This window comes from Eretmochelys imbricata, chromosome 17 (assembly GCF_965152235.1).
Source record: "Eretmochelys imbricata isolate rEreImb1 chromosome 17, rEreImb1.hap1, whole genome shotgun sequence".
In the NCBI taxonomy this organism is placed as follows: domain Eukaryota; kingdom Metazoa; phylum Chordata; order Testudines; family Cheloniidae; genus Eretmochelys; species Eretmochelys imbricata.
The window spans coordinates 5128718-5140679 of NC_135588.1; the positions used below are offsets into that span (position 1 = coordinate 5128718).

At 37.2% G+C, this 11962-nt stretch overlaps 1 protein-coding gene across 3 annotated transcripts in view; it reads left to right on the plus strand.

Annotated features, from left to right (window-relative positions):
• The window catches only part of GDPD1 (glycerophosphodiester phosphodiesterase domain containing 1), a 34746-nt gene extending 26920 nt beyond the window's left edge, over positions 1-7826 (plus strand). Inside the window, exons 8-10 of one of the 3 annotated variants that reach the window (XM_077836675.1) lie at positions 1209-1268; positions 2303-2354; positions 3512-7825. In XM_077836675.1, the coding sequence (XP_077692801.1) occupies positions 1209-1268; positions 2303-2354; positions 3512-3634 (235 nt within the window). In that variant the 3' untranslated portion in view covers positions 3635-7825. Of the gene's footprint in view, positions 1-1208; positions 1269-2302; positions 2355-3511 lie in introns of all 3 variants that reach the window. The other 2 variants (XM_077836677.1, XM_077836676.1) reach the window with 2 other exon arrangements.
• The last annotated feature ends 4136 nt before the right edge of the window (positions 7827-11962 follow it).

The window sequence follows — 11962 nt, forward strand, 5'->3', positions numbered from 1 at the left end:
CACTCATCAGGCTGTCATTCCAGTGAAATAACAGCAAGGCAATAAAATGTCTGTGCAGTCTTGGACACTGATCTAGTTATATTTCTCCAGCTATATAGGGTCAATTTGGGGGCATTATTTGTATGGGAAACTTCCAAGGAAGTCTGAATGCTGAAATAAGTGGTGTTAGTGATCTGGTATGTGGCACTGTTCCCTTTAGTCTGTATTTAATCAGTGCATTTAAACATCTAAAGATTCCAGCCCATGTCTAGCAAGAGTAGAGGGGATTGACTACAGTGTCCAGGCCTGTTTGGGTAATTGTTTTCAGGTGTGGTTTTCCCCTGTTGTCCTAAATGTTTGTGTAGTGTTGCTCTGTGCTATTAAAACTGAGAGGTATCTGCCTTTCAGAGGTGGGAGAAATAATTACTATATATAATATTGGGTAAAGTGCTTTTGGTAAAAGGCACCATATAAATGTAAGATAATATCTTTGTTCAGAGAGAGTATTTCTACCAGAACAGATAAGGATTCATGTATTCTCTGATGTGGGGTTTTTTTTGTGTATGTCTAAGCAAAAATCTTGCTAAATTTCTATTCTTTAGTTAAGAAACGTGTACGTGACATCCTTGAATTTTTTTTAGTGGTTAGCGGTGGGATGTGTTTATGTTCAACTGTGTGCACCCAGCACATTTCCTGTTTACAGCAGTGTCCCTAATCTGTCATCCCACAGAGAAAAGCAGCTGTCTTTGCAGACACCACTTTTGCTGAGGCTAGCTAAAGAGTAATATCTAGCATTTATATAGTAATACATTCTTCAGTGCTGCAAAAAGAAATTATTCTGACACCATCTACCTACCTTTTATCAGATGTGGAAACTGACACAGGGATGAAGTGAGCCAATGAAGGCCAGAAAGCATGATGATATCAGAGCTTGTGTTATATCTCAGGATCTCTTGATTTCTTATTCCTTTGCCCAAACCATTAGTTGAAATTGCCTCTAGGTCTCCATCTCTCCTGCCTTCCACCTAAAGTAACACATTTCTCCTATGTGGCACAATCCAAGTAATTGGTCTCAGAGCCAGAGGAAGATTCTTCTTCCCATACTCTTGTGCAGAGAAACTGCTTCTGAAGTCACAAGACTGATCCAGCACACTTCCTTTGCTTGAACATAGTTTGAAATGGCACTTTTCTGTGCTGAGGTAAATTTAAGATCCTTTTTCTTTTCTTAGGCTGAAAGAACCAGAGAAGATGACGAGAAGCCAAAAATTTGTTATCTGGCTTGCTGATGTGTAAGACTTCAATCTTTTCCTGGCACACTTCATTTTCTATATACATTGTGATTATTGCCTCAAGTGACTAGGACAGAGTTACTATTATGAAATTAACCATATTTTGTATATTGCCAAATTTGGGTATTTTGTATGTTTGAGGCAGTGCCAGTATGCATCTCCTGCAGCACATGGGGAATATCTTTTGTAGGTTTATACAGTGAAATATGCATGAAGGAGCACTGCCACTTGGCAGGTTCTTATCTCACTTATACCCATAAGATAATCTTGAATTACTCTATTTACTTTAGTGGAGTTACTCTCAATTTACATGGGTGTGAGTGGGTTCAAAATCTGGCCTCTGACTTCATGTGGCCATTTCATGGTATCCACAAGATATCCTATACAGCTTTGCTGGACCTTGAAAGATACTGTTAAATGTGTGTCTTCTGCAGGGTCACTAAATCCAAAAGTTGCAGGAGTTGGACTTGATCTAATAAGTCTTTTTTGTCTCTCACTTCTTCTGTAACCCAAATAAAGATCTCTGATAGGCAATCTGATCTAATGGGAGGTCACTTCAGAAAAGTTTCATGTTTATTATCATCAAGGATGAAGTTCTTCTTGAGGCTAAAGAGGGTTATTCTATGGGTATAAATCAGATAAGAATCCTGCCTAATGGTGGTGCTCCTTAATTCATATTTCACTGACATTGATGTAGAGTGGTGCTGCTATAAAGGAAGAAAAGACCCTTTTTTAAAAAGAGGATGCCTACCTAGAGTTGAGTTTGTTTGTGGACAGAAGAGTTAATGAATCACAAAAATACACTGCTAATGCAAATAGTTTGGAATGCTGTTTTCTGTGCTTCCTAGCCGTAGCTAGGCTGGAAGTTTTCATTACTTGGGCTTTTAAGCAGAGTTCCTCATAGCAGGGCCATGAAACTGTGTGACATGGAGCAGTTGCCACAGAACATACAGATGTTGAGAATTCGCCATGGTCTAAGATGCCTAGCATGCTTTGAGTCCTGTAAAAATAATAGCTTTTTCTCCCTGCTGCAGATTGTTAATGAGGAAAGCATTGTTTGATCACCTTACTGCTCGAGGCATTCAGGTACAGTGTGATAAAACGAGAAGTCAAGCTGGTTTGTAGTTACATGGTATTTCGTTAATATTCTTAAAAGTTTGACTCCATCTTCCCACTACCACTCCCCTTGTTCCTAAAATTAGACCTGAAGATAGGAACTGAAGGCAGTTAGAATTTATATCAGCCAGATCTTCCTAATAACTGAAGGGGTTCTCAGTGTGTACAATTTTAAAGTAGGCATCCTCTTTAGTCCAGTCCTTACGGTATTTATAAAAATTGCAGTGGATTAAGTGAAGCCTTGCATCTGATTACTAATTAATATTTGTAGTTTACTTTTCTCTGTCTACTTGTTTGACGTTTTAATATGAAAAGGCTTTTAACAGATTTCCAGATGAAATGACATTTCAATAAGGCTCCATGCAGGGAGTGGAGGTGGGGGAAAGATACTCTTGCCCCCCAAAGTATTTATTTAAAGGGACTTTATCAAAATAAAAGCATTTTAAATAAATTCCTTACCTTTGTTACCAGTAACACTAGAGATTATCCAAATTGAATAGATTTTTAAAATCTAACTAGTTTTTCACCACTGATGTGCACTTTTTGTACCTTATTTATCACAGGCAGTCAAGATAGATTATAAAATACTATTTTGTTCATAATCAGGTTTATAGGTTTCACATTCAGTTCTGTATTCACTTTCTGTTACTCAGACACTAACACATGCACTTTAAAGAAATATTTAGATGCTTGGGAAAAGCCCTTTTAACTGAAAACTCTTTTTTGATTTTATTAAAACATTTCTTTTCATATTTGATTTTTTTTAAATCTCTACAAAACCCGTTAAACGACTTGTCCCTTATCAGCTTTGCATTAGCTAATACTAGTTTTACTAATTGGGAATGTCTGAACAGAGAGACTCACATTCTTCTATAGCCAGTTAGAGGTTGAAGTTTGTATCATTTGTCATTAGAGAACTTATTTTCCTAGATTTGCAGTCAGGTACCTGTTTTTATGTATGATGTTGATGTCATGATGATGTGAGCATCTTGGATATACCTGGCTTCCCCTTTCACTAATATGAAACTTTTTAGATCATAATTTTCCTTATTTAATTTTTGTGTACTTTTTCTTTTAATTTTGATGACTTCCTAGATGATCTGTCCATTCTGTACTTTTGTCTTTAGGTGTATATTTGGGTACTGAATGAAGAACAAGAATATAAGAGAGCATTTGATTTGGGAGCAACTGGAGTGATGACAGACTATCCAACAAAGCTTAAGGAGTTTTTACACAATTATTCAGCATAAAGGGGGAAAAAAAAAAATCAAGCAAGACCCTACAAAGTGGACAGAGTGAGCCAAGGATTTCATTCCTTCATCAGAATTTTTTAGCACTACATGGATAAATCACTTGCCCAATGGTGAAAGATGTAATCAGCTGGGTTATATTACCTCACTTTTAAATCATTACATGATGTAGAGATTGTATACAGTTTTATTTATTTAAAATTTTAATACCATAGTTTACATTTGTAAATAGATTGTTTAGCAAGCGTACACTATACTGATGGTGATGTATAGAAAGAAGGCTGTGGATAAGGGTACTTGTAAATAATATGCAGTATTTTACCTATTACAAGTTCCCATACCCAGACATCAAGAAATAGCATTTGGAAACTATTTCTGTCAAATGCTGTTGGATAGAGATTAATAACTGGCACTGCATCATTGTATTTACATCTCATTGATTGAACTGGCTGTTGATTTCCAGGTGATCTGCGTTGAGGAAAAGAAACTAGCACATACAAAAAGTAAGAGGTTGGATCTGTGGATATCTGGACAGATTACCCTGCAAAGTGTAGTCAGTAAAGGTAGTAACTTACAGTAATGTATTTTGACTAAAACTAAATCCTTAGACCAACATAGCTTTACTTAATTGATTTATTAATGAGAATGTTGGGGTTAGTCTACAGCTATAATTTGGACCCCTTTTTGGTGTAATAATATCCAGTTTAGTCAATAAATCATAGTACAGTATTTTTAGAATCTAGCCCTGCCTTCTGGAATTATCATATTGTTATGTTACTCTTTTTTTTTAATTATTATTGACAAGGGATGACATTTTTTTGCCTAAATCTGAATTTATAAACCAATTTTACTGCTATAATATTGAAAAAGGTAGTTGTTTCCAGACTTGTAGTATAAATTGCATATATTTATATATCTTCATTAATTAGTTTAGGTTAAACTTGAAAGGTGCTAAAGATGAAAAATCCACAAAAGGATTCATTTCTCAGTTTTCTTTCAGATATTTTTTTAATAATCTTTACCACAATCAGACCCCAGTAGTTCTGGCTTGAGGTACAGTAGGGCTAATCTGGAATGAGTAACAGAGCAAGTGTAGCTCACTTGGTAGATAATGCCCACAATGCTACCTGGGCAATTCATTAGCCAATTTTCCAGAAAAGGAGGGTTGCACTTACCATTGACTGAGGAAAACAGAATTCAGTACTGTGTTTAAAATCTTTACAAAAGGAAAATAAATGTTTTTTAGATTCTCCCCCCCCCACCCCCGGTAGTTCCGAAAGGATTTGGAGATATTTTTAAAACTGAATTCTGGCATTCTGAGGATGCCTAATTTGAGGGCCTCTTGGGGAGTAATACTGATAGCAGAGGAATTCTGAGATACGTTAATCTCACTCTCTGCACCAATTTTGTTGAATATATCTGCATAAAGGTTTAGCACAGGAATTAATTGCTTGACTGAGATGTTAACACACAATCTCCATTGGGTTGATGGATTGGAAATCATATTTAATGTGAGGAACCAAAGATGAGACCTTTGGGAACAATGAAGAAAACTGCCATTAAAATAATTCACTAAGACAAATATACGTTTAATGTGTATTATGAACCACTGGGTCGGTACTTGTTGTGTAAAAGTACCTTAAACAGATTTACTTAATTATTCTGCCTCTTCAAAAACAAAACAACCCTCCACTGACACCACTTTGCAATACATATCTTGACAATCAGAGTGGCAGTAGTTTGTATTAGCTCTGTCTCATCTTTAAGGGAATTTTTTTTCCTAACCAAAAATAATAAATTCAATATGCATGAAATTTAGACATGCACACCGATGAAGTAATGTTACTAAGAAAAGCCAGGAAATCCAGAATATCAAGGGAAGAAGGTTGCCCTAGAAATGCACACTCTCTGTTCCCATTATCACCAGCAGGAGTTGCATGTGCATGTCAAATAAAGAATGGAGCTGGTGATTTCTTCTTGTGTGTTTTGGCATTACTACTTTAACACTGTTGTTTTCATGTATTTTTGGATGATGTGGTCTGTATGTATGGAATGAACTGTAAAAGGCTCAGTAACTTAGTCATTAGACATGACTGGAACTAAACTACAATAATATCTGCTCCTGACCTCTTTTGAGGGACTTCAGCTTTGAGAATGTGACCTCAATCAATAATAAAACCTAGTCAGATGTAGGAATAATATATGTACAAATATTTTAATTAAGGAATGACTTAAAATAAGAATTTTCTCTCTGCCTCCTTAAACTTTTAAGGCATGTCTTGATTCCCTCCTTAGCTTCCCACCCCACATCTTGTGCCCCAGAGCAGCAATCGTGCAGCCTGTTAGCTGTTCTAGGGCGCAAGCAGGCCTGCTTTCTAAAGTAAAGTGTTTGAATGTTAAGCTTGTCTGGATGGATGAACATTCACAGGTGCACTATAATCACCCTGTGTAACAGCTACTAAATGTCATCTGTATTCTGAGGAATATTTTCCCTGAGTAGATTATATGGAAGAAACCTCTTCTGAAGAAGTTTTAAGTGAACCCACATTAGGGATTTTGGCAAATATGTAGCTAGGTTTAAATAGATGTGGATCTTATTTTGTCTTAATACAATCAATGTTCTGGCATCTCAGTGAAAAAGAACAAAATAGAAGTAATGTTCTAACAATTCAGATGAAAAATATGCATTTTCAAGTAACTTGTTGTATGCTAAGCTTCTAGATCTTTGTCCAGACCAGTTAAGCTTCAGCCAGATAATTGCATGTAACCAGTATAGTTACTAGCTGTCTTGCTTTTTAGCAGAAATGGAGAGCTGTAGAATACTGTTTTGTTGCATACGGGAAATGAGCAACACTCCCCCTCCTTCTTCTGAGCCTATGCACCTGCTGCCTGCTACAGTTTAATTTCTGGCCACGCCTGTATTCACAGGAAAGTTGCCCCATCATTATTTTGCTAGATCAGCCCAGTGTTTGGACCTGAATGATTTATTTTTCCTTCTCTGGATGCATTGCTTCCATGTTTCAAACATGCATGCTGTATTTTAAAAAAAAATCTCAGTTGTTGGAGAATAATGACATTTATCACCTTCACTTTAAAGCCAAAAGTTGTTTGAAATTGGGGAAAGCTCTAAGCTTTGTAAATGTAGCATTCATGGCTTTTAGACTTCTCAGCTATTTTTTCATACCATGAGACTCAGATTTCCCACATCCCAACATGGATGAACAGTTCTGCTTTATTATTCTATACTGAATTCAGAAGTGTAGTAATTAAAGTGAAATGATAGGAAATTTCATTTGTTAACAAAATGTAGGTTCTATCATTTCAGGTCATCTTCAGCACTCTTGTGACAATGGAGCTCTTTTCAGGGGCTCAACACACACTATGACCACTAAACTTCCCACATTTAAATGCCACTTGTGACTGCAATGTTTGTAAATGGCCTGTGTCTTGATAATCCATAAATCTGTTATTGGGTATCTGAAAGTTGTTGGAGATGAGGATTAATGGAGGTCAGTTCTGGAAAATATATGTAATTCATTCACTTCCACTTACCTCTGCTAAGAACCAAAGTTTGATTACTCTTAGCACACAGAGGACACCAGAAGACGTTGGCTGAATGAGATTTTGAACTGCTGTTGCACAGTACTTGTAAGGCTGTGATATCCTGTTTATGGATATAACAAATCAGTTACTGATCTAGCTAACTATACAAGAATACAGAAATGTTTGTTCTATTAAACCATTGTTTTGAATACCCCGGAAATCAGTGTAGCGGTTTAAATGCCAGATACTTGTACAGAAGAACATGTGGTCAAGCCTTGCACTGTTGTCCAAGAAAATGTGCTGCGTATCAGTCCCTCTGTTGAGGCAGAGGGAGGGGATATTTTCAGGAACTTGTCATTCTAAACATTTGTTCAGTGCATTCTCTTTCTTCTGACAGAGGTATCTTATGTATGAAGGATGTGGCAAAATACTCCATGCACTTTTAATTTGAAAACATTGTCACATGCTTCTCCTGCTGCTGGTGCAGAACTATGAAGCAATGTCTTTAGTTCTTTTTAAAGATAGGTTAAGACTTATGAAATGACACATTAAAACACGTTTGCTCAAAAAGATCTAATCTGAATAATCATTCATTTTAATTTCCTTGCCTTTAATAAAGACTGATTTCTGGGATCATGTTACTATACTCTTGAAATGCAATGAACATTAGTGATCTAGTGCTGCTCCTTGTCTGTTGGAGAGTTGTTCAGACTGGGAGATGATTCCTGTTGTGAACTTCGTAGAAATCCGTGGGGAAACTGCATCGGTTCCTTCGTATAGCGGTGATAGGTCTTGGAATAGGTCCAGCAATACACTGTGTGCTCCTAATTGAAGGACCTGGGTTTGAACATATTCTCTGAAGTGGCCACTGCATGCTTGCATTCAGACAGATGAAGATGCAGTATAGCAGGTCACTGATGCTAACCAAAGTGGGGAAAGTCCATCTGCAGATATTGAATGTGGCTGAGTAGTAATGTTTCACCCACTAAGCGCTGCCTTATATGCTCATCTCACTGCCTGTGTTTGTTCTCTTGGGACTGACTGTGCTTGACAGTGACTTCAAAACTCTGCTTCAGAATCGAGTTAGTGGTGCTTCATGAATGTTTAAAGAAGGCTCTTCTGCAGAAGGTGCTCCTAAAATGACAAACTGGTTTGAATCTTGGTTATTTAAAATTCTTCAGACACACATTGGCCGAAGGATAGAGATGAATCTACAAATATGTAATAAACTCTTAAAATGTTACTACAGATATTAAACTTAATGTAGATGAGGTTGTGTGAAAGTGTTAAGGCAAGAGAGGCCAAGTGTGAAGATCCCTAGCATCTAACCACAAGCAGCAGACATTCCAAAACTTAAGGATTGCAAATATGGCCCAGTTGGAGTGCCTTTTTTAATCATTATTTTTCCATGATGGAGGAACTGTTTGTGCGAGAATTCTCTCTGCTGGTCTTAAATTGTAATATTTGTTAGCATCATCCATCCAAGGGTATTCAGCACCTTGCACAATTAGGGCTAAAACATGCACACTCCCTGACTCTAGGTTTGAAGAATAAGGAGTTAGAAATATCATAGTCTGCTACAGTGAAGGCTGCTGGCCTAATGCAGGAAGACATTAGATCAAAGTTTGAGTCTTCATCATAAACTCATTCAGATTTTGTAACCACACAGAACTGGCACATGATTTGCGAGCAGAAAAAGTACCAAGGAAACAAACCATGTAATTGGGGAGGTGACAAGTTGAAGGTAGTGAGAGGATTTTGGGTAGGGGAGGGTATATTACAGAAGGGAAGTAGTGAAAACTATATTGGTCAGTTCTTAAGGTGGTCATAATCTGGGAGCAGCAGCTTTGGTAAAACAGTGCTTAAAGTGTACTCCTCAGCAACAGAGCTAGATGTAATGAATAAATTGCTAGGTCTGTGACCCTCTCCCCTCCCCCCCGCCTCTTTAAGCACTGGTTTTGCTTTTGAGTATGTATCTAACAATTCAAGTGCAAGTTGGGATGTCACGAGGAATGCATCAGTGGCTACATAGATTCTAAAATGTTCCTAGTCTGTCCATCTCAAATTGGCCAAGTATAGCTTCTCTGACTTCCACTGTGCTTCAGGTACACATGGAAGCAAAGCAAATGGATTCAGGACATGTTACAGCACTTTGTAAAGTGACATGTTACAGAGGAACATAAGAATATCCATATTGGCTTAGACCTATGGTCCACCTAGTTCAGTATTCTGTCTCCAACAGCAGCCATATCAAATTGAGTTAGGCGTCAAGAGGCATTGGCATTTCCATTTGCCAAACTAGATTATGCCCTTTCATATAGAAGACCTCCTGCACATGCTAACTCAGACTATTCTGATGTGTGCAAGCATTGCACTGTAGTGTTGCACTGTGTTTAAGGTAGGTAAAACTGTTCTTTGGAATGTCATTGAGCAAGAGGAATAAGAGTGATAGTCTGAGACAGTCACTGCCCCTAGATAAGAATCTAACCTGTTAGCCCAGTGGAATATGCCCGGCAAGGGGCTATTTATCCAAGAAACTGAAATACATGGAGTATTAACTATGGATTAAGCATTTTAATGTTAACCATAGTGGTAGTGCATATTAAGTGAGCTTAGTAAATGGCTACATCTGTGAACATATTGGACCTGAATCTGAGATGCACTAGGCAACTCCCATTTAAGTTTGGCTGGTGCTCAGCACTTCAGCGTGAGACCTATTGTTTGTATAACAGCCCCTTAAAAGCTCTTAGTAAATACATTGTTGTAGAAATTATGGGTTTTAGTTTTTAAACGACAGTAACACACCAATTTGCCTCCCTAGTGGCTATAAGAAGTATTTGTTCCTTTTTTGTATAGAAATGTGTCACACTATGGCTGGTGATTGATCTGGAGCAGTGATTGATAGGTTTATCAGAATTAGGCCATAATTAAGGTCACACATTTGTAAAGTGACATGCAGTAATATAATAGCTCAGGCTTTCAAAACAGCAACAGGATGATCTCGTGTGTCATGGCCGTTTGAGTATTTGCTCTGACCTATTTATGTATATTAGGCTGATTAATATAAATTATAGAATGTAGCAGTTTTGCAGATGTGGAGGATTTTGTATGCAACCTTCTGGGGAAAAAAATGCAGTTTTCCCATCCTCTGTGCACATAAACTGCTGTCTCTGAGGATTTGGGTCCAACAGGCTGAAAACTAGAGCAGCTATTTGTAAAAGTGACATGACTGCCTTTAAAAAAAAATTGGTTTCATCTTAACTTTCTTCATTTACCATTTTCCATTTGACTTGCACTTAAATGAGAAGTTGAAGGTAACTTGATAGTTTGAAACATGATCTTACAATGTAACTTCTGTAAACTGCTTTTAATGTATCCTCTGCAGAGATGCCTTTTTGTAACCTCTTTAGGATACTTGGTCCATTGCAACAGATTTTCCTACAGGTGATGAATACTTCCCACTCTAGTAATAAAGAACTGTCCCAAAATTATGATAAACAATGTATTGATACTCTCAAAGATCTGCACTTAAAGTGTGAACCTACCAAGTAATACGTTGAAATGATGCTCCTGATGACAGCTAACCAATTTGCAGGCATAATTTAAATAGAGATTCTATATATTTTGAGCATAGCTCTAAATTTGACTGAAGGAGGTCTTCACTGGAGCATGCTCATGACCATGCACTTTTACCCGCCTGGGGCAGCAAGTTGATAGTTCTATAGGCCTGGAGCATCACAATTCCACCTGTTCTGCAGGGTGAAATCCTTTGAATAACACTTGAGCTGTGGATTTTAAGTTTTAAATCTTCTTTCACTTCAGGAGAAATCTTAAAAGTTCCAGGGCAGTATGGTGGCTATTTGAGGGATCAAAGCATTCAGTAGCTTTTATGTGGCAGGCTGATTGGAAGGATATTTACCCACATGCTTTGGGGCAGCACTTTTTTTTTTTCAATTTGATTTCTTGCTAGAAAATCTAACTCTGAAATTGCTGGGGGAGGAGAGATTGATACAAGGCATATCTGGAGTGGAGGTGGAGTGTATGGTCTTCCTAATATGGAAACCTTGAGGTTGAATTTACCATTTACCATTTACCCCTGCTCCTGAAAAGGCTAAAGAGTATTTTAAGATTTTAGGGTATAGTGCACACTTCCTTTTGTGTAATGCAATACAGCTTGGCCTGCAGCTATTTTTTTGCATTCCCCCACTATTCCCTTCTGTCAGCACCACTGTTGATTACAACCTATGGTACACAAAAAAACTTTTTGAAGCCATTTCAGATGAATGGTATTGAGTAATGGAAAATGTTGTTACAAATGTATATTTGTGTGCTTAAAGGTAGCATTTACTAAGATAGATATTGTGCTGCAGGGTTGTATCTGCTTATTTTCATGTAATGTCATGAGTTAATTTTTATAAAGTAATGATTGTGGTAGGCCAATAAACATATAGGCCATTTTTAAAGCAGGTTGGTGGTGTTTTTGTTTAAATTCCCATGGAAAAGATGATTGCTCAGTCTCTGGCTAGCAGGAAAAGCTGTCTGACACTTTAATTTGGTAAAGTATAATTTCTTCTAAAAAGCTGGTTTTGGGGAATAGCCAGGTTGTATATTGAAATTTAAGAAGCTATAGTTTCTATGGTCCTATATTTAAAATATTTGCTCTGTTTTACTTTCCAGTTGAAGTAGTTCTTAAACTGCCAGGAAAAAGAGTGTCAGATGAAGTCTTACTAAAATATGAATAAACCTTTCCATTTTATACTGAGTTGTGATGCTTTCCATTCCCAA